Genomic DNA, 23,564 nt, shown 5'->3' with positions numbered 1-23,564 from the left:
AAACCGGATGTCAGATTCCAGCCACTGGGGAGTTGGGTTTCACCCTCTGTAGTCACTTTCAAGTCTAAAATCCCACGAAGAACTGGAGTTGGGCAGGGAAATCAAAAGTAAAAGTGAGGAATGGAGACGTTTCTGTGCCACATTTGACGTGAAACTGAAAGGGATCATGTATGTGTCCCTCCTGCCCCCATATGATCTGGCACAACACCATTCAGTTTTACAGAAGATGAAGCTCAGTGCAGTAGCCTGGCTTGCCAGAATGCACTCTTTCTTAACGGCTCACATTTCCATCCACAGCCCAGGTCTCTGCCCTCCCAGTTCAATCCCTCACCCCAGTCCCTTATTTTTAAGGCATATGAAGGAAACCAGAGGCAAAATCAAGTCAAAGCTGTTTTATTATCATTCACATTATTTCATAGAAAAAGGAATATAGCAAACGGTCAGGGTCAGGGTTGTACAAAAAAAAATCCAGGTTTGTAGAGGTCGCGTTATTTACATCTGGGAGCAGGGCTGTCCCAGCATCAGGCGCAGCAGCTGCACTTGTCCGACGCCCCTTTGCAGATGCAGCCCTGGGCACACTTGGCACAGCCCACAGGGCAGCAGGAGCAGCAGCCTGGGGGCAGAGAGGAGGCGGCAGAGATGAGTACTAAGGACACCGGGAATAAGGATTCCTGCTCTCCCTGATAAGGATCACTGAGGAGGCAACAATTTCCGCGCAATGAGGCATCCCCAGACTGCTTTAATTCCCCTGAGGATGGTGGAGAGAGGACAGGCTGGAGGACAGTGAGAGGGTAAAGAGAGGATCCCACTTACTTTTCTTGCAGGAGGTGCATTTGCACTCTTTGCATTTGCAGGAGCCGGCGCAGGTGCAGGAGTCACCTGCAAGGAGAAAAAGACAGAGGTGAGAACGGTCCCTGGACACCTGAACGCGGGACGGCGTACTAAGAGCCCGGGGCCGAGTTCCTCTGTCCACAACCGATTCCTGGGAACTTGAGCAAGCCATTAACTCAGATCTCCTTAACGGGGAAAAAAAGGGGGGGGTGGGGGGGGCTCCGAATAACCTAGAATGGAGAGAAAGATACCCCAAAACTCTTTGGGAAGGAGCAACTCCTGTCCTGAAATTGAGTGATCAGAGAAAGAAAGAGGAGTCAGAAATTGCTTCTCTAGCGCTACAGTCTACACTGGGCATCCCCAGCCTCTTACCGGCGGCGCAGGAGCAGTTGGGATCCATGGCGAGCTGAAGAGGCGGCGAGAGTCGGGACAGGTTGCACGCGGGCTCTCTGGGACTTGGAGGAGGCGTGGTGGAGTGGAGGTCTGCAAGCAGTGTTTATAGCTAGAAAGAGCCGGGACGAGTGCAAAAGCCCCGCCCCGGCCGGGCGCTGCCTGCACACGCCCCGCGCTGAGTCACTCGTGGCTCCAGGCGAAACACCCGGCCGCGCGCACTGGGCCGGGCGCACCAGGCTCTGCACACGGGCCGTGCGCGGTCAGTTCCCTGAAGCCGGCCCACTTGCGCCCAGGGAACGCCTCGGGGCGGAAGGGGCTGGGTGCAGCGGGAGGACACAGTGTACCGGGTGCCGGGTGCCCAGTGCCCACGCCGTGCGCCTCCGCCGTGTGCACAGCTCCCCTCCCTCCTGTCCTATACGCGAACCTGAGCCGTTAGCGCGCGGGTGAAAGCGGGACTTGGGAATGCTGCTTGCATGGAAAACCGGCTGGAAGTGCAGACAGGTTACAACTCTGTAGCAGCCAAGGCTTAATTGTGCAGCATCACAGTAAACCCGTGGGGTGGTTACTGATGACGTATCCGTTGCATGTTGAGTACTTTAGCGTGCAACAGGGACTGCAGGAAGTGTGTTGTGTGTGAGATGTCACTTAATTCTGTAACAACCCATAAAATAAGGACTCTCCAGTATTCTCGTTGTAGAGAGGAGAAACTGCAGGTCCAGAGAAGTTAACTTGTCCAGGGTCACACAGCTAGTGAGTGGCAGAGCAGGGTGAATGCGACCAGGCCCCAGCAGATGCTGACGGCCCCCTAACATAGAGACACCAAGGAGGAAGAATAAGGACATGAAGCCACAAGCTTGGTCCTCAGGAAGCTCAGGGGCTGGGGGAACAGAGAGGAGGAGACTCCATCCAGCCTGGGAGGAGGTGGGCCATTGCCTTGGGCCTGAGGGTCAGAAGGTGTTTGCCAGACAGGGAGGGGGAAGGATTTGTGTTCTAGCCTGGGAGGGAGGAACTAGCGGGAACACTGGAATTGCCCTGAGACATTTGGAAGGGAAAAACCCCACAAGAATATTCTTCCCCTGTGGAGGCTGAGGGGAAGAGCCCAGGTGGCGTCCACATTCCTGTCTGGAGAGGCACATCCTGCCTCCCTGCCTGCACGTGTCTGGCGCTGTGTAAGGGTCTTAGATCATCAATCTCGGAATGCCCGAAGTGTGTCATGCTAGGAGTCAGGAAGCAGTTACTGGAAGCTTCCTGGCAGGCTTAGGGAATGCTGATTGCCGCAGTGGAAGTTTAGTGAGGTGGTGGGCGGGGAAGGACAGGCTGTCCTTGCAGCCCTTACTGTAAGTTCCTGTGGAAATGTCTTTCTAGCTCAGCCGAATCGTCACTTCCTCTGGGGACCCTGTCCTGACCCCCATGACCGTGGCTGCCTGTGGAAGGTGCTGGTAAACATCCTGTTCTTTCCCCTCCTGGTGCTTTCCGTGCCTGTGGTATGTATAAACTGCGGGGACTCTTGGATTGGTGTCTCTGCCCCTCCTCACCAACCCCTGACCACTGGAAATGCCAAGGGCGGTCATTGTCTGCCTGTGGAATTGTGTCTTCAGCTCCCAGCACAGGGCCAAGTTTGCAGTAGATGCTTAATAAATATTTGTCAAATGAATTCATGGGGTAATGGCCTGGACTGTTCTTCCCTTCCCAGCCCCCAACTTGTATGAAGGCCGACTACAAAATGAAAATAAACACCTCTTGACCACCCTGGAACCTGCGTTCTCACTCAAGTAAAAACACCACACAGGGCAGGAGGGCTGAGCTCTCAGATGGACCAAATTTCAATGGTCACTCGGCCACTCATTTGTTCAGTGACCTTGGGGCAATTACATGCCTGGACTCTTCTGATCCCTGGTTTACTCATCCGTCAAATGACTGGGTTGTACTAGAATTTATATCCAAACATCCTCTGATTTTAGAGCCAAGATCTTTTGAAATCTCATGATGTCTGGCAGCTCTGTGGATTGAGAGCTCTCTGGGCAGTGGACCAATTTTGTTGTTGTTATTTATGTATGCACAGTATTATATACCAAATCCCTGGTTGCTAATAACTCAGATGGTCACCTATCCACTCAAGGCAAACAATCCAACTCTGTGAAGAAACAGAAGGGCTTATTTTGCCCTCAAAAGCATTGGTTCTAGCCCTGAAGCATTGGTTCTAGCCCTGGGTTTGTGCCAGCCATGTTGGCGGTAAAACCTGCTTGTGGGCCTGAGCTGTCTCTTTTGAATCACTTTGACTCTGTGAGGGGAGGGAGGGATAATGACTCAGGGAAGGTGGAGCAGGCCACAGGCCTAGTCTGTTCATCTCCGTGCCCCCAGAAGCTTCACTGTGCTTGGGACAGAGGTGAAGAGGGAGGACCCACGTGCACATTTGCATCCCTGAATTGGCAGAGGATGAGGGAGTGAAACCAAGCGACATTGGATAAGGAAAAACATCCCCCTGAATATCTGTTGTGAGTCATCAATGTGAGGTGATGATGTGACCCTGGGCTGCATTAAGAGAGGTATGCCATGTAGAATGAGAGAGGTTATGTTTTTCATTCTCCTTTTAGCTGCAGGGGTGGATATATATATATATAGGTCTGCTGCCCAGTCATCCACTCATCCTTCCCCTGTGATTATATCCTTGGTTTTCCTTTGAAGAACCACCCCTCCTTATTCCCAGTCCATATGGTTTTGATGGAGTATGTCCCATCTGTGAGCTCCTAGGCCATTCCACCTACCTAATCACAGTAATTGGCTCTGATTGGGCCACACAGCCACAGACCAAAGAGAATCAGTGATACTTTTGCTGGGAATGCTGGGAGAATGGCAGATAGTCTTTCCATCTGGACTTGAACCTGAGAGGATGTGAAGCTGAGTGAGTTTCTAAAGCTTTTTGGCTCTGTGAGAAGAGCCCAAAAATAAAATAATCACAAAGGAAATGGAGCCTGACAATATCTTGGAACACCTGGATCCAGCCATGCCTGAAGCCATTATGAGCCAATCATTTCCTTTTTTGCTTAAATTATTCCAGATAGAGTCCTAACTGGCATAGTTGGGCAGAACCTCCCCTCTGCCCTGAAGGCTGTGTTCATTGTTGGGCTCCCATTGTCCAGAAGACCGCTGATCGCAGGGGTCCTAAGGCCCAAAACCCTATCATGTGAGCATCAGCTGAGAGAGGTATGCAGGTTCAGTCTGGAAGGGAACAGTTACCTTCAAATATTTGGCAATGGTTGCCCCAGTTATCTGTAGCTATGCAACCAATTACCCACAATTTAGCAGCTTAAAACAACGACCATCTTATTGTCTTTCCTGGATTTGTGGGTCAGGAGTTGGAGCAGCGCTCACTTGGGCGATTCTTTTGTTTCATGTGTCATTAGCTGAGGTCACTTGGTGCTGTTCGGCTGGTGGATGGGCTGGTCTGGAGAATCTAAGATGGCTTTAGTCACACATCTGGCACTTTGGCAGGGATGGCTGGAGGCTGGGCTCAGCTGGAACTATTGACCAGAGCTCTACATGTGGCTTCTTCAGCATGGTGGCCTCAGGGCAATTAGGGTCAGGTCATACAGGTGAGCGTTTCAAGAGATGGGAGTGGTAGCTGCAAGTCTTTTAAACCCTGGACCCTGAAACTAGCACAGGTCGCTTGCACCATATTCTATTGGTCAAGCAGTGACAGAACCTGCCCAGATTCAAGAGGAGGGGAACAAGACCCCCTGTCTTGAAGGGAGGAGTCAACAAATTTCAAGCATGTCTAATCTGCCATAGTAGTCATGGGGAATAATACTGAGCACCTGCTGTGACTCAAGACTTGTGCTAAGAACACTATGAGTTTATCTTAAAGCCTAACACAGCCCTACAAGGCAGGTGCTGTTATCTCCATTTTACAAATGATGCACTGAAGAGGTATGGGATCTGTTCAGGATAACGCAGCTTGTAAGTGGCAGAGCTGGGATTTGAACCCATACCTACATGTTTATACCATGCTGAAAAGAGGAAATTAGGCTTGCTTTCTGTGGTCCTAAGGGCAGAATCAGGACAATCGCAGTGGGTGGGGTAAGGTTACAGGAATAAAGGTTGTGTTCTGGGTAGCAGGGTCTCTCCCCTCCTCTCTTCTCCTTTCCTCCCCTCCCATCGCCTTTCTTTTCTTTTCTTTTTTTAAAGACAGGGTCTCAGCTCTGTTGCCAGGCTGGAGTGCAGTGGTGTGATCATGGCTCACTGCAGCCTTGACCTCCTGGGCTTAAGAGATCCTCCCACTTCAGCCCTCCTGAGTAGTAGGGACTAAGGGACTATAGGTGTGTGCCACCACACTTGGCTAATTTTTGTATTTTTTTTTTTGGTCGAGATGGGGGTCTCACTGTGTTGCCCAGGCTGGCCTTGAACTCCTGGACTCAAGCAACTCTCCCACTTCAACCTTCCAAAGTGTTGGAATTACAGGTGTGAGCCACTGCACCCAGCTAGAAAGGTCTTTCTTGCAATTAGAGCTGGTTATGAGTGGAAGGGACCCCTTGGGAGATAGTTCCCTGTTAACCACAGCAGAGGCCAGCAGATCCCAGCATTAAATAGGGGGATAGGAAGAGGTTAGTTTCCTTCTTCCCCAGGAGATTCTGTGACTCAGTGGCTCCCATCACAGGTACCATCTATCCGCTCTTAGTTCTTCCTCCTTCTATGGATGCTGCCTTCATTTTGGAGGTGTATTAGTTATCTTGCTGCATTACAAATTACTTAGCAGCTTAAGACAACACACATGAACTATCTCATAGTTTCTGTGGGCAGGAATCAGACAGGCTTAGCTAGGCCCTGTGGCTCAGGATGTCTCCTGGATAGCAATCAAGGTGCCAGCCAGGGCTGCTGTCAGCTCAAGTGTCAGCAGGGACAGGATCTGCTTCCAAGCTCCCTCATGTTGTTGTGGACACAATTTGGTTCCGTGTGGGCTATGGTACTGCGGCTTCCCTCCTTGTCGCATGGGTCCCTCCACAGAGCATCTCACCACAGGACAGCGAGCCAGTGAGAGGGCCAAAGAGTGTGAACAAGGGTGGGAGCAAGAAAGAAGTCATGGTGTTTTATTTTTTTTAATTTTATTTATTTATTTATTTATTTATTTATTTGAGACGGAGTTTTGCTCTTGTTGCCAGGCTGGAGTGCAATGGCGCGATCTGCAACCTCCGCCTCCCAGGTTGAAGCAATTCTCTTGCCTTAGCCTCCCAAGTAGCTGGGATTTCAGGTGTGCTCACTGCAACCTCCGCCTCCCAGGTTGAAGCAATTCTCCTGCCTTAGCCTCCCAAGTAGCTGGGATTTCAGGTGTGCGCCACCACGCCCAGCTAATTTTGTATTGTCATGGTCTTTTATTCATTCATTCTTAATGAAAGATGATACTAACTTTATTCAAGAGGCATCCAAGGCGTGGAATCTCAATCACATGGCCTCCAAATAGTGATATGATAGCGGTCCAGGGCAGGATATAGTCCCCTTCTCTCCCCTGCCATGTGGGACAGGGATGAAGAGGAAACTTTTCATTTTACAACATCAGAAAAATTAGGCTGGGCGTGATGGCTCATGCCTGTAATCCCAGCACTCTGGGAGGCTGAGGTGGAAGGATCGCTTGAGGTCAGGAGTTTGAGGCCAGCCTGAGCAACACAGTGAAACCCCCGTCTCTACAAAAGATTTTTAGAAGTTGCTCGAACCCAGGAGGTTGAGGCTGCAGTAAGTTGTGATCGTGCCACTGTTCTCCAGCCTGGGCAGGGAGGACAAGACTCCAGCTCTATTTTTAAAAAAATTAAAATAAATAAATAGGCCAGGTGCAGTGGCTCATGCCTCAATCCCAGCACGTTGGGAGGCCAAGGCGGGCGGATCACCTGAGGTCAGGTGTTGGAGACCAGCCTGGCCAACATGGTGAAACCCCATCTCTACTAAAATTAGAAAAATTAGCCGAACGTGGTGGTGGTGCCTGTAATCCTAGATACTCTGGAGGCTGAGGCAGGAGAATCACTTGAACACAGGAGGCGGAGGCAGGAGAATCGTTTGAACCCAGGAAGCAGAGGTGCAGTGAGCCGAGATCGCGCCACTGCACTCCAGCCTCGGTGACAGAGCGAGACTCTGCCTCAAAAATAAATAAATAAACATCAGAAAAATCATACCATTGACAACCTATAGTCAACCCAGATGAAGGTTTTCATTCTACAAGATTTTGTCCATATAGCAGAAATCCTCTTTGTGAACCTTCACTTCTCGAGGTACTCTCCGCTGTTCCATAAAATAGGTATTTCTCCCTTTCCAAATTATTTGGAAAACAACTTCCTCCCTTCTTTTTTTCTTCCAGTATTTGAATTAAGAAGTCATCATCTTTTGTAACCTAATCACGGAAGTGATCTCCCATCCCTCTTTCAGTATTCTATTCTTTAGAAGCAAGTCACTAGGTCCAGGCTGTACTCAAGGGGAGGGGATTACACCAGGGCATGAATACCAGAGTCTGGCATCACTGGGACCATCTTCAAAGCCTGGCTACCACTGGGCAAAGGTGCTGGTACGTGTGTGACTTCAGGCTCTTTGCATGTGCTGTTTCCTTTGTCTTGGATGCTCTCCCTAACCGTCTCTCTTCCTCATCTGGTGGGTCTCAATTTAAAGGCAATTTGCTCAGGAAAGCCTTCCTGTAACCCCTTGTTACCAGCAAGCACATCCCTTCTTTGTAGCACTTATTGCAATTACAGTTGCTAGTAAGAAAGAAGCTAACACTTTTTATTTATTTTTAATAGAGATAGGGTCTTGCTATGTTGCCCAGGCTGGTCTTGAACTCCTGACCACAAGCAATGCTCTTTCCTCGGCCTCCCAAAGGACTGGGCTTACAGGTGTGACTCACCACACCCAGCCTGCTAACACTTTTCTATATCACACATCCTGTGCCAGCTGTTCAGTTCTTTGCATATGTGAACTCAATCCTTTCGATGGCCCTGTAAGATGGGGACTGTTATTATCCACATTTGACAGAGGGAGAAACCAAGGCTCAGAGAGGTTAAGTAACACTACCAGTCACTCACTAGGAAAGGGCCACACCAGGCATTGGAGCTCCAGAGCCTGAGAGCTTGGCCTTCTATCCCTTAGCCTCTCCCTGCAGCCGGTGCTGTGTGTGGCTTTTTGTTTAATCCTTGTCTCCCCAGGAGGCTGTGGGCTGTGTCTGCTGCATTCACCGTCCTAGCTCTGGCATCTGGCACTGCGCCCGGCTCATGGTGGGTGCTTAATAATGCAGAGGAATGGAGAGAATCGGATCCTGCCAGGAGCTGGAAGGAGGCGCTGTGAAGGGTGAGGCCTGCCTTGTGGAGAGCCAGCTTGGAAAACCTGCATTCAGGGAGAAGCTAAATTCCTGCTGCATCATCCCTTCTTCACCCATCTGGCCTCAACTTTCCCTCTCTGTCTTACCTGTCCCCAAGCCCTGTGCTTCTGCTGTTGGGTCAGACCCTGCCATGCCACACCCTTCTCCAAACACACACTCCATGTTTTTGCTCCTCTTCTACCATCCCCCAAATGCCCCCTCCTCCAAGGAGTCTTTACTGAGTCCCCAACCTGATGGCATCTCTCCCTTCTTTTTTTTTTTTTTTTTTTTTCTGAGACAGAGTCTCACTCTATCACCCAGGCTGGAGTGCAGTGGCTCTGTCACAGTTTACTGTGGCGTCAACCTCCCAGACTCAAGCAATCCTCCTGCCTCAGTCTCCCGGGTAGCTGGACCACAGGCATACCCTAGCATGCTCAACTAATTTTAGAACTTTTTTTGTAGAGACAGAGGTCTTACTGTGTTACTCAGGCTGGTCTCAAAGTCCTAGCGTCAAATGATCCTCCTGCCTTGGCCGCCCAAAGTGCCAGGATTACAGGCATGAGCCACTGCGCCTGACCATCTCTCCCTTCTTAAAGCCCCCAGAGATTTTAGGTTGCACCTCCCCTCCCTCCCTGAGCCGCAGTCTTCCCATCTATCAAATGAGCACAGCCTACATGCCTTGGCCTGGACTTTTCTGCCAGCTCTAAAGCATCCAGGATTCCACTCAGGTTGTTCTTGTAACGGTCTTATCCTCCCCATCAGTCTGTGAGCTCCCTGAAAGGCAGAGACCCTTTCTTTTCATGTATCCCCAAGTGACCACCAGAGGGCATGGTGACTTTTGGGCATCCATAAATATTTTTGTGATGAAACGGTGTGGAGGGCTGGGTTGAGATGCAGACTCAGTGGATATGTACGTCTCCTGTGCGTGCTCAATCCCTTGCAAAGCCAGAAAAGGTCATTCATTAAAAGGCTGAATGGCAGAAGATAAAGAAGAACCCAGAACAAATTTGGAGGACTCACACTATCCAATTCCAAAAGTTACAACAAGCCACAGTAATCAGGGCTGTGTGGTATTGGTACGAGGACAGGCATAGATAGATGGAACACAGTCGAAAGTCTAAAAGGAAATCACGTGTATGGCCAATTGAATTTTGACAAAGGTCTCAAAACGATTCAATAGAGAAAGGGTAGATGTTTAAACTAATGATACTGAGACAAATGGATATCCACATGTAAAAAAAAAGAAAAGAAATTAGATTTTTACCTCACATTATACACCAAAATTAACTAAAAATGGATCATAGACTTAAATTTAAGAGCTAAAACTATAGAACATAGAACACCTAGAATAAAGCACAGGAGAAATCTTTATGACCTTAGGTTAAACAAAGAGGTCTTAGATATGATACCATAGTCACAACTTATCAAGGAAAAAAATTGATGAATTAGACTTTCTTAAAATTAAAAAGTTTTGTGCTTCAAAGACATCATTAATAAAATCAGGAGAGAGCCCCAGAAGACTGGGAGAAAATATTTACAAAGCATATATCTGATTAAGGACTGGTATCCAGAATATATAAAGAAATCTTATAATTCAATAATACAAACAATGGAATTTTAAAAAGGGCAACGCCCGTAATCCCAACACTTTGGAAGGTTGAGGTGGGTGGATCACTTGAGGTCGGGAGTTCAAGACCAGCCTGGCCAACATGGCAAAACCCCATCTTTACTAAAAATACAAAACTTAGCCAGGTGTGGTGGTGCACACCTGTAATCCTAGCTACTCAGGAGGCTGAGGCAAGAGAATCGCTTGAACCCGGGAGGCAGAGGTTGCAGTGAGCCAAGATCATGTCACTGCACTCCAGCCTGAGCAACAGAGTCAGACTCTGTCTCAAAAACAAAAACAAATTAGCCAGGTGTGGTGGCATGCACCTGTGGTCCCAGCTACTCGGGAGGCTGAGTCACGAGAATTGCTTGAGCCCGGGAGGCAGAGGTTGCAGGGTGCCGAGATCATGTCACAGCACTCAAGCCTGAGCAACAGAGAGACTCTGTCTCAAATAATAATAATAGGGAGGTGGAGCCAAGATGGCCGAATAGGAACAGCTCCGGTCTCCAGCTCCCAGCCCCAGCGACACAGAAGACGGGTGATTTCTGCATTTCTGCTTGAGGTACCGGTTTCATCTCACTAGGGAGTGCCTAACAGCGGGTGCAGGACAGTTGGTGAAGCGCACTGTGCGCGAGCCGAAGCAGGGCGAGGCATTGCCTCACTCGGGAAGCGCAAGGGGTCAGGGAGTTCCCTTTCCTAGTCAAAGAAAGGGGAAACAGACGGCACCTGGAATATCGGGTCAGTCCCATCCTAATACTGCGCTTTTCCAACGGGCCTGGAAAACGGCACACTAGGAGATTGTGTCCCGCACCTGGCTCGGAGGGTCCTATGCCCACGGAGTCTCGCTGATTGCTAGCACAGCAGTCTGAGATCAAGCTGCAAGGTGGCAGCGAGGCTGGGGGAGGGGCGCCCGCCATTGCCCAGGCTTGCTTAGATAAACAAAGCAGCCAGGAAGCTAGAACTGGGTGGAGCCCACCACAGCTCAAGGAGGCCTGCCTGCCTCTGTAGGCTCCACCTCTGGGGGCAGGGCACAGACAAACAAAAACTCAGCAAGAACCTCCACAGACTTAAATGTCCCTGTCTGACTGACAGCTTTGAAGAGAGTAGTGGTTCTCCCAGCACGCAGCTGGAGATCTGAGAACGGACAGACTGCCTCCTAAAGTGGGTCCCTCACCCCTGAGCAGCCTAACTGGGAGGCACCCCCCCAGTAGGGACAGACTGACACCTCATTCAACCGGGTACTCCTCTGAGACAAAACTTTCAGAGGAACTATCAGACAGCTGAATTTGTGGTCTCATGAAAATCCACTGTTCTGCAGCCACCGCTGCTGACACCCAGCCAAACAGGGTCTGGAGTGGACCTCTAGTAAACTCCAACAGACCTGCAGCTGAGGGTCCTGTCTGGTAGAAGGAAAACTAACAAACAGAAAGGACATCCACACCAAAAACCCATCTGTACATCACTATCCTCAAAGACAAAAAGTAGATAAAACCACAAAGATGGGGAAAAAACAGAGCAAAAAAACTGGAAAATCTAAAAAACAGAGCACCTCTCCTCCTCCAAAGGAACGCAGTTCCTCACCAGCAACGGAACAAAGCTGGATGGAGGATGACTTTGATGAGTTGAGAGAAGAAGGCTTCAGACGATCAAACTACTCTGAGCTACGAGAGGAAATTCAAAACAATAGCAAAGAAGTTAAAAACTTTGAAAAAAAATTAGAAGGATGGATAACTAGAATAACCAATGGAGAGAAGGGCTTAAAGGAGCCGATGGAGCTGAAAGCCAAGTTTCGATAACTACGCGAAGATTGCAGAAGTCTCAGTAGCAGATGCGATCAACTGGAAGAAAGGGTATCGCTGATGGAAGATGAAATGAATGAAATGAAGAGAGAAGGGAAGTTTAGAGAAAAAAGAATAAAAAGAAATGAACAAAGCCTCCAAGAAATTTGGGACTATGTGAAAAGACCAAACCTACGTCTGATTGGTGTACCTGAAAATGATGGGGAGAATGGAACCAAGTTGGAAAACACTCTGCAAGATATTATCCAGGAGAACTTCCCCAATCTAGCAAGGCAGGCCAACATTCAGATTCAGGAAATACAGAGAACGCCACAAAGATACTCCTCGAGAAGGGCAACTCCAAGACACATAATTGTCAGATTCACCAAAGTTGAAATGAAGGAAAAAATGTTAAGGGCAGCCAGAGAGAAAGGTCGGGTTACCCACAAAGGGAAGCCCATCAGACTAACAGCTGATCTCTCGGCAGAAACTCTACAAGCCAGAAGAGAGTGGGGGCCGATATTCAACATTCTTAAAGAAAAGAATTTTCAACCCAGAATTTCCTATCCCGCCAAACTAAGCTTCATAAGTGAAGGAGAAATAAAATACTTTACAGACAAGCAAACGCTGAGTGATTTTGTCACCACCAGGCCTGCCCTAAAAGAGCTCCTGAAGGAAGCACTAAACATGGAAAGGAACAACCGGTACCAGCCACTGCAAAAACATGCCAAATTGTAAAGACCATCGAGGCTAGGAAGAAACAATAGCAACTAACGAGCAAAATAACCAACTAACATCATAATGACAGGATCAGATTCACACATAACAATATTAATGTTAAATGTAAATGGGCTAAATGCTCCAATCAAAAGACACAGAATGGCAAACTGGATAAGGAGTCAGGACCCATCAGTGTGCTGTATTCAGGAAACCCATCTCACGTGCAGAGACACACATAGACTCAAAATAAAGGGATGGAGGAAGATCTATCAAGCAACTGGAAAACAAAAAAAGGCAGGGGTTGCAATCCTAGTCTCTGATAAAATAGACTTTAAACCAACAAAGATCAAAAGAGACAAAGAAGGCCATTACATAATGGTAAAGGGATCAATTCAACAAGAAGAGCTAACTATCCTAAATATATATGCACCCAACACAGGAGCACCCAGATTCATAAAGCAAGTCCTCAGTGACCTACAAAGGGACTTAAACTCCCACACAATAATAATGGGAGATTTTAACACCCCACTGTCAGCATTAGACAGATCAACGAGACAGAAAGTTAACAAGGATATCCAGGAATTGAACTCAGCTCTACATAAAGTGGACCTAATAGACATCTACAGAACTCTCCACCCCAAGTCAACAGAATATACATTTTTTTCAGCACCACACCACACCTATTCCAAAATTGACCACATAGTTGGAAGTAAAGCTCTCCTCAGCAAATGTAAAAGAACAGAAATTATAACAAACTGTCTCTCAGACCACAGTGCAATCAAACTAGAACTCAGGATTAAGAAACTCACTCAAAACCGCCCAACTACATGGAAACTGAACAACCTGCTCCTGAATGACTATTGGGTACATAATGAAATGAAGGCAGAAATAAAGATGTTCTTTGAAACCAACGAGAACAAAGACACAACATACCAGAATCTCTGGGACACATTCAAAGCACTGTGTAGAGGGAAATTTATAGCACTAAATGCCCACAACAGAAAGCAGGAAAGATCCAAAATTGACACCCTAACATCACAATTAAAAGAACTAGAAAAGCAAGAGCAAACACATTCAAAAGCTAGCAGAAGGCTAGAAATAACTAAAATCAGAGCAGAACTGAAGGAAATAGAGACACAAAAAACCCTTCAAAAAATTAATGAATCCAGGAGCTGGTTTTTTGAAAAGATCAACAAAATTGATGGACCGCTAGCAAGACTAATAAAGAAGAAAAGAGAGAAGAATCAAATAGATGCAATAAAAAACGAAAAAGGGGATATCACCACCGATCCCACAGAAATACAATCTACCATCAGAGAATACTACAAACACCTCTATGCAAATAAACTAGAAAATCTAGAAGAAATGGATAAATTCCTCGACAAATACACCCTCCCAAGACTAAACCAGGAAGAAGTTGAATCTCTGAATAGACCAATAACAGCTTCTGAAATTGTGGCAATAATCAATAGCTTACCAACCAAAAAGAGTCCAGGACCTGATGGATTCACAGCTGAATTCTACCAGAGGTACAAGGAGGAACTGGTACCATTCCTTCTGAAACTATTCCAATCGATAGAAAAAGAGGGAATCCTCCCTAACACATTTTATGAAGCCAGCATCGTCCTGATACCAAAATCTGGCAGAGACATAACCAAAAAAGAGAATTTCAGACCAATATCCTTGATGAACATTGATGCAAAAATCCTCAATAAAATACTGGCAAACCAAATCCAGCAGCACATCAAAAAGCTTATACACCATGATCAAGTGGGCTTCATCCCTGGGATGCAAGGCTGGTTCAACATACGCAAATCAATAAATGTAATCCAGCATATAAACAGAACCAAAGACAAAAAACACATGATTATCTCAATAGATGCAGAAAAGGCCTTTGACAAAATTCAACAACCCTTCATGCTAAAAACTCTCAATAAATTAGGTATTGATGGGACGTATCTCAAAATAATAAGAGCTATCTACGACAAACCCACAGCCAATATCATACTGAATGGGCAAAAACTGGAAGCATTCCCTCTGAAAACTGGCACAAGACAGGGATGCCCTCTCTCACCGCTCCTATTCAACATAGTGCTGGAAGTTCTGGCCAGAGCAATCAGGCAGGAGAAGGAAATAAAGGGTATTCAATTAGGAAAAGAGGAAGTCAAATTGTCCCTGTTTGCAGATGACATGATTGTATATCTAGAAAACCCCATTGTCTCAGCCCAAAATCTCCTTAAGCTGATTAGCAACTTCAGCAAAGTCTCAGGATACAAAATTAATGTACAAAAATCACAAGCATTCTTGTACACCAATAACAGACAAACAGAGAGCCAAATCATGAGTGAACTCCCATTCACAATTGCTTCAAAGAGAATAAAATACCTAGGAATCCAACTTACAAGGGATGTGAAGGACCTCTTCAAGGAGAACTACAAACCACTGCTCAATGAAATAAAAGAGGATACAAACAAATGGAAGAACATTCCACGCTCATGGGTTGGAAGAATCAATATCGTGAAAATGGCCATACTGCCCAAGGTAATTTATAGATTCAATGCCATCCCCATCAAGCTACCAATGACTTTCTTCACAGAATTGGAAAAAACTACTTTAAAGTTCATATGGAACCAAAAAAGAGCCCGCATCGCCAAGTCAATCCTAAGCCAAAAGAACAAAGCTGGAGGCATCACGCTACCTGACTTTAAACTATACTACAAGGCTACAGTAACCAAAACAGCATGGTACTGGTACCACAACAGAGACATAGATCAATGGAACAGAACAGAGCCCTCAGAAATGATGCCGCATAGCTACAACTATCTGATCTTTGACAAACCTGACAAAAACAAGAAATGGGGAAAGGATTCCCTATTTAATAAATGGTGCTGGGAAAACTGGCTAGCCATATGTAGAAAGCTGCAACTGGATCCCTTCCTTACACCTTATACAAAAATTAATTCAAGATGGATTAAAGACTTATATGTTAGACCTAAAACCATTAAAATCCTACAAGAAAACCTAGGCAATACCATTCAGGACATAGGCGTGGGCAAGGACTTCATGTCTAAAACACCAAAAGCAATGGCAACAAAAGCCAAAATCGACAAATGGGATCTCATTAAACTAAAGAGCTTCTGCACAGCAAAAGAAACTATCATCAGAGTGAACAGGCAACCTACAGAATGGGAGAAAATTTTCGCAACCTACTCATCTGACAAAGGGCTAATATCCAGAATCTACAATGAACTCAAACAAATTTACAAGAAAAAAACAAACAACCCCATCAAAAAGTGGGCAGAGGACATGAACAGACACTTCTCAAAAGAAGACATTTATGCAGCCAAAAAACACATGAAGAAATGCTCATCATCACTGGCCATCAGAGAAATGCAAATCAAAACCACAGTGAGATACCATCTCACACCAGTTAGAATGGCCATCAGTAAAAAATCAGGAAACAACAGGTGCTGGAGAGGATGTGGAGAAATAGGAACACTTTTACACTGTTGGTGGGACTGTAAACTAGTTCAACCATTGTGGAAGTCAGTGTGGCGATTCCTCAGGGATCTCGAACTAGAAATACCATTTGACCCAGCCATCCCATTACTGGGTATATACCCAAAGGACTATAAATCATGCTGCTATCTTTATAGCACATGCACACGTATGTTTATTGCGGCACTATTCACAATAGCAAAGAGTTGGAACCAACCCAAATGTCCAACAATGATAGACTGGATTAAGAAAATGTGGCACATATACACCATGGAATACTATGCAGCCATAAAAAATGATGAGTTCGTGTCCTTTGTAGGGACATGGATGAAACTGGAAAACATCATTCTCAGTAAACTATCGCAAGGACAAAAAACCAAACACCGCATGTTCTCACTCATAGGTGGGAATTGAACAACGAGAACTCATGGACACAGGAAGGGGAACATCACACTCCGGGGACTGTTGTGGGGTGGGGGGAGGGGGGAGGGACAGCATTAGGAGATACACCTAATGCTAAATGACGAGTTAATGGGTGCAGGAAATCAACATGGCACATGGATACATATGTAACAAACCTGCACATTGTGCACATGTACCCTAAAACCCTAAAGTATAATAAAAATAAAAATAAAAAAAAAAAAATAATAATAATAAAATAAAAATAAAAAATAAAAGTAAACTGGCAAAAATGCATACTCAAAATAATTGAAAGCAGGGACTCAAACAGGTATTTGTATAACAATATTCATAGCAGCATTACACATGATAGCCAAAAAGTGGAAACAGGCTGAATGTCCATTGATGAATGAATGGATAAACAAAATATGGTATAGACATGCAATGGAAAATTTATTCAGCCTTAAGAAGGAATGAAATTTTAACACATCTTACAGCATAGACAAACCTTAAAAATGTTATGATGGCCGGGCGCGGTGGCTCACACCTGTAATCCCAGCACTTTGGGGGGCCGAGGTGGGCAGATCACGAGGTCAGGAGTTCAAGACCAACCTGGCCAATATGGTGAAACCCTGTCTCTACTAAAAATACAAAAATTAGCTGGGCGGGCATGGTGATGTGCACCTGTGGTTCCAGCTACTCAGGAGGCTGAGGCAGGAGAATTGCTTGAACCCGGGAGGCGGAGGTTGCAGTGAGCCGAGATCATGCCATTGCACTCCAGCCTGGGCGACAGAGTGAGACTCCATCTCAAAAAAAAAAAATTATGCTAAATGAAATAAGCCAGACACAAAAGGACAAATACTGTATGATCCCAGCTTATGTGAAGTAAGTAGCGTAGTCAAATCCACAGAGACAGACAGTAAAATGGTGGCCCCAGGGCTGGGTGGTGGGGGATGGGGGGGTGGCGTGGAGTTAGTGTTTTATGGATAGAGTTTCAGTTTGGCAAGATGGAAAAGTTCTGGAGATGGATGATGGTGACTGTTCACAACAATGTAAATGTACTTAAAGCCACTGCACTGTACACTTAAAAATGGTACATTTTATGTTATGTATATTTTACCACAATATAAAAGAGAAAAAAATGGGCAAAATCTTCTCATAGACATGTCATGAAAGAAAATACATGAATGGCTAATAAGCACATGAAAAGATGCTTAACATCATGAGTCACTAGAGAAATGCAAATTAAAACCACAATGAGACCGGGTGTGGTGGCTCATGCCTGTAATCCCAACACTTTGGGAGGCCAAGGCAGGTGGATCACAAGGTTAAGAGATTGAAACCATCCTGGCAAAACTAAAACAAAACAAAAATTAGCTGGGAGTGATGGCACACGCCTGTAATCCCAGCTATTTGAGAGGCTTAGGCAGGAGAATCGCTTGAACCTGGGAGGCGGCGGTTGCAGTGAGCCGAGATCGTGCCATAGCAGAACAGAACAGAACAGAACAGAACAAGACTCTGTCTCAAAAAAAAAAAAAAAAAAAAAAAAAACCACAGTGAGATACTACTTTATACTTGCTAGAAGGCTATCATAAAAAAGATAGACAACAAAAAGTGTTGGTGAGAATGTGCAGAAATTGAAATGCTTATGCATTGCTGGTGGAAACGTTAAGTGGTATAGCCTCTTTAGTACCATATGACCCAGTGATTCCACTCCTAGATATCAACCCAAGAGAAATAAAAATATATGGCAAAGTAGAGCGCAGTGGCACGCACCTGTAGTCCCAGCTACTCAGAAGGCTGAAGTAGGAAGATCAATTGAACCCAGGAGTTCAAGGCCAGCCTTGGCAACATAGCAAGACCCCCATCTCTAAAATATACATATATGTATATATCCACACAAAGACTCATGCACAAATGTTTACAGCCATTTATAAACATAGCTATCATCCAAAATAGCAAAAAATGGCAGCAACTCAAAAGTCTATCAATTGGTGAATGGATAAACAAATACAATATCTAAACACTACTCAGTAATCTAAAGGAAGAACGAATTAGTAATACATACAACAAAGTGGAATGAATCTCACAAATATTATGTTAAGTGAAAGAAGCCAAATGCAAAAGACTACATATTGTATCATTCCATTTATATAAAATGTCTAGAAAAGGCAAACCTATAGAAACAGAAGGCAAGTCAGTGGTTGCCTAGGGGTGGGGTGGGAGCAGGGATTAACTACAAATAGGCACAAGGGAACTTTTGGATGATGGAAATGTTCTAAAACCGGATTGTGGAGTTGGTTGCACAACTCTAAAAATTTGCTAGTATCATTGGATTGTACCCTTACAATGCGTGAATTTTGTGACATGTAAACTATACATTGATAAGGGTGTTAAAAAATAAAAGAATACCACAAGGAGGCCAGAGACTTTGAAAACTTTCTGAAAAACAAAAAGCAGATGGAAGACAAAGGATCAGTGACCAAAATATATAAAGAGCTTCTACAAATCAATAAGAAAATGACAAATAACTGAATATAGAAAGAACAAAGAACGTGAAACAACAGTGCACAGAAAATGACAACTAATAAACCAGTGGGAAAATGCTTAACCTCACTGCTAAAAGAAAAGATGCAATTTAGAACCTAGGATGTCATTTTTCACCCACCAGGTCAACAAAATGTAAAGTTAATAGTTAGGGCTGATGACAGGATTAAGCATTGAAAATTCTCAGACACTGCAGGTGGAATGTAAATTGGAACAGCCTCAGTGGAGGGCTGTCTGGCAGAATATGTGAAAAGTAATAAGGGCTATTTCCTGTGCTCCAGTGATTACACATCTCAGCTTATAACTCAGAGAAACTCACTGGCACAGGTGCACAGTCTGCATATTGAAAAAAGTGGAAGCCACCTAAATGTCCGTCCATCAGTCTGTAAGACAGTTGCAAAATGAACTATGATATAACCATTCCATTATGTTTTCTGTAGCAGTTATTAGATCTTTATCTCCTAACATGGAAAAATTGTCAAGACATTTTCTTTTTCTTTCTTTTTTTTTTTTGAGACAGGGTTGTGCTATCTTGCCCAGGCTGGAGTGCAGTGGCATGATCATAGCTCACTGCTCCCTCAAACTCCCAGGCTCAAGTGTTCCTCCCACTTCAGCCTCCCAAGTAGCTAGGACTACAGGTGTGTGCCACCATGCCGGGCTCATTTTTTATTTTTTTGGAAAGACGGAGTCCCACTTCTCACTATGTTGCCCAGGCTGGTCTTGAACTCCTAGGCTCGGGTGGTTCTCCCACCTTGTCTTCTCAAAGTGCTGGGGTTATAGGCATGAGCCACCATGCCTGGCCAAGACATATTGTTGAGTGAAAAAAAGGTAAGTGGTACTATTCACTTGCATACTTAAAAATTAGTCAGACAGAAGTGAAACATTAATATGTGTAAAGCTAAAGATTCTCCCCCTTGATTCTCCTGGAAAAATCCCATTCCCTTTCTATACATTTATATTCATATATACACAAATGTGGGGTTTTTATTCCTCTTTTTACATAATTGGCATTATACTATATGTATTGTTTAGCATTATATGATACACTCTGTTCTACGGCTTCTTCTTTTTTTTTTCTTTCACTTAATGGTAAGTTGTGGAGGTGTTTCCACTGCATTATCCAAGTCTTATCTCATTCTTTCTATTAGATGTTCGTTATGATCTTTTTTTTGTTTGTTTTTTTGAGACAGGCTCTTCCCCAGACTGGAGTGCAGTGGGGTGATCTTGGCTCACTGAAACCTCTACCTCCTGGGTTTAAGCAATTATCCTGCCTCAGCCACCTGAGTAGTTGGGATTACAGGCATGTACCACCACCTGGCTAATTTTTGTATTTTTAATAGAGATGGGGACTCGCCATATTGGTCAGTTTGGTCTCAAACTCCTGGCCTCACGTCATCCGCTTGCCTCGGCCTCCCAAAGTGCTGGGATTTCAGGCGCGAGCCACCACACCTGGCCCATTATGATCATTTTTAAAAACTACTTCTCTACTAAAGGATATTTAGCTTGTTTTGAGACTTCTGCTGATACAGATGATAGTACAGTCCTGGGTGAAGGTATATACTTGTTAAATTTGAGTAACTACTGTTAAGTAGGTACATCCCCAAAGTGGCTGTACCTATTTACACTCCAGCAGGGGATGGAGGTATGTAACCAGTCCCCTACCCCTCACTATCAATAAAAAATAACAACCTTTTATGATTTTGCCAAATGAATGACAAAATGTTATTTTAGTTTCCATTTCCTTGATAGAATGAAGTAAAACATTCATTCTATTTCATTTCATTTGTTCTTTAGCCTTTCAAGTTTATTTTTCCATGAATTGCTTAGTTATATCCTTTACCTATTTTTTTTTTCTTTTTTTGAGATGGAGTCTCGCTCTGTGGCCCAGGCTGGAGTGCAATGGCGCGATCTTGGCTCACAGTAACTTCCGCCTCCTGGGTTCAAGTGATTCTCCTGCCTCAGCTTCCCAAGTAGCTGGGATTACAGGCACCCACCACCACATCTGGCTAATTTTTGTATTTTTAGTAGAGACGGGGCTTTGCCATGTTGGCTCGAACTCCTGACCTCAGGTGATCCATCCGCCTCAGCCTCCCAAAGTGCTGGGAGCCACTGCACTCGTGGTGTAAGCCACTGCACCCGTCCTTTTGCCTAATTTTTAAATTGTTGTCTGTTTCTTATCTATTAATAGAAACTATTTATATGTTGTAGATAATGATCTTTTGTCAAACGTTTGTGTGTTTGTGTACAAAAGATCAATATGTACGTAGACAGTAGTACCCCTCATCCACAGGGGATACTTTCAAGATCCCCAGTGGATGCCAAAGCTGTGGATAGTACTGAACCCTATATATACTATGTTTTTTCCTATGTGTACATATGTATGATAAAGTTTAATTTATACATTAGGCACAATAAGCGTTAACAAATAATAGAACAATTATAACAATATACTGTAATAAAAGTTATATGAATGTGATCTCCCTCTCTCATCTCATAATCTTATTGTGTGTAATATTTTTGGACTGTGGTTGACTGTGGGTAACTGGAAAGTGAAACTGTGGATAAGGGGGGACTACTATATACACAAACTATATGAGTCAGCTCGGGCTGCTGTAACAAAATACTGTAGAATGGACAGCTTAAACAACAGACATTTATATTTTCATAGTTCTGGAGGATGGAAGTCCACGATCAAGGTGCCAGCATGGTCAGTTTCTTGTCCATCTCACCATCTTCATAAAGAAGAGGTGTATTCACGTGACCTCTTCTTTGTGCACAAGAGGAGAGAGTGAGCAAGTGAGCTCTTGGTGACTCCTCTACAAGGACACTAACCCTATAGTTGGAGGGCCCCACACCTGTAACTTCATTTAACCTAAATTACCTCATTATAAACCCTGTCTCCAAATACAGTCACATTGGGGCTTCGGGCTTCATCAGGAATTTTGTTGAGGGGACACAAATCCACAGCACACAGTATATTAATAGAAACTATTGTCCTTCATCATTTAGCTTTATTGTTTAAAATTATAAAATACGATGACATAAAATTTGTCATCTTAAAGATTTTTAAGTGTGCAGTTCAGTAATGATAAGTATATTCAGATTGTCTGCAACCCATCTCCAGAACCCTTTTCATCTTGCAAAACTGAAACTCTATACTGATTAGACAACTCTCAATTCCCACCTTGTATTAGCTCGTTTTCACACTGCTATAAAGATACTACCTGAGACTGGGTAATTTCTAAAGAAAAAAAGATTTAATTGACTTACAGCTCTGCATGGCTGGGGAGGCCTCAGGAAACTTACAATTATGGTAGAAGGCAAAGGGGAAGCAAGCACCTTCTTCACAGGGTGGCAGGAGAGAGAGAACAGAGGGGGAACTGCCGAACACTTTCAAAACCATCAGCTCTCATGAGAACTCACTCACTATCATGAGAACAGCATGGGGGAAACCACCCCCATGATCCAATCACCTCCCACCAGGTCCCTCCCCTGACACATGGGGATTACAATTTGAGGTGAGATTTGGGTGGGGATGCAGAGCCAAACCATATCATCCCTCCCTCCAGCCCCTGACAACTTCCATCCTACACTTACACCTGTCTCTGTGTAGCTAGACTATAATGGCTCTAGGTGTCTCATACGCATGGAATCATACAGAATTTGTCTTTGGGTGACGGGCTTGTTTCACTCAGCATAATGTCCTCAAGATTCATTCATGTTGTAGTACATGTCAAATTTCCTCGCTTTTTAAGGTTGAATAATATTCCTTTGTATGTATATAACACACTTTGTTTATCTGTTCATCTGTCAATGGACACTTGGGTTGCTTCCACTTTTTGGCGATTATAAATAATCCTGCTATGAACATGTGTATAAGAAAATCGCTTCAAGACTCTGCTTTCAATTCTTTGGGGTATACCTAGAAGTGGAATTGCTGGATCATATGGAATTCTATTTTTAACTTTGAGAACTATAGTTTTCCACAGCACTGCACCATTTTACATTCCTACCAGCAATGCACAAGGGTTCCAGTGTCTCTACATTCTGGCCAACACTTTTATTTTGTTTTTCTGATACCAGTCATCTTAGCGTATATGAGGTGACTTTCCTTCTTTTTTTATGCTTTTTGTAACACAAGGCAAGCCAGAAGCAAGAAAACAATGCATGCTTAAGTTTAGAGGGCTACCCGTTAGTTACATAGCCTGTGTTCAAATCCTGGCTATACCACATCACTCTAGCTGTGTGTCCTCATGCAAATTTCCCCAACCCCTATTGCCCCATCTGTAAAATGAAGTTAAAAATCATACTGATAGCCTTGGCAACCTGGCAAAATTCAGCCTCTACCAAAAAACAACAAAAAACAAATTAGCTGGGCGTGGTGGGATGCGCTTGTAGTCCCAGCTACTCGGGAGGCTGAGGTGGGAGGATTGTTTGAGCCCTGAAGGTCCACACTGCCCTGATG

General features: G+C 44.8%; 1 protein-coding gene across 1 annotated transcript; it reads right to left on the bottom strand.

Annotated features, from left to right (window-relative positions):
- Window positions 1–377: 377 nt before the first annotated feature.
- On the bottom strand, window positions 378–1,317 carry LOC116471274 (metallothionein-2). Its single transcript, XM_032157388.2, has 3 exons — window positions 1,204–1,317; window positions 814–879; window positions 378–613 (listed from the first exon to the last, which is right to left on the bottom strand). The coding sequence occupies exons 1-3, from the start codon at window positions 1,229–1,231 to the stop codon at window positions 522–524; spliced, it is 186 nt and encodes a 61-aa protein (XP_032013279.1). The 5' UTR covers window positions 1,232–1,317; the 3' UTR covers window positions 378–521.
- Window positions 1,318–23,564: the final 22,247 nt, after the last annotated feature.

This window comes from Hylobates moloch, unplaced genomic scaffold (genome assembly GCF_009828535.3).
Source record: "Hylobates moloch isolate HMO894 unplaced genomic scaffold, HMol_V3 SCAFFOLD_6, whole genome shotgun sequence".
Taxonomy (NCBI): domain Eukaryota; kingdom Metazoa; phylum Chordata; class Mammalia; order Primates; family Hylobatidae; genus Hylobates; species Hylobates moloch.
This window is presented reverse-complemented; position numbering and strand designations above follow the sequence as displayed.

What these genes read in the sequence shown, in the direction of transcription:
- LOC116471274 (XM_032157388.2), bottom strand. Translation starts at nt 1,231, where the DNA reads ATGGATCCCAACTGCTCCTGCGCCGCCG. An exon ending in CAACTGCTCCTGCGCCGCCG is followed by an intron (nt 880 to 1,203) that starts GTAAGAGGCTGG and finishes TTCTCCTTGCAG; the next exon opens with GTGACTCCTGCACCTGCGCC. An exon ending in ATGCACCTCCTGCAAGAAAA is followed by an intron (nt 614 to 813) that starts GTAAGTGGGATC and finishes CTCTGCCCCCAG; the next exon opens with GCTGCTGCTCCTGCTGCCCT.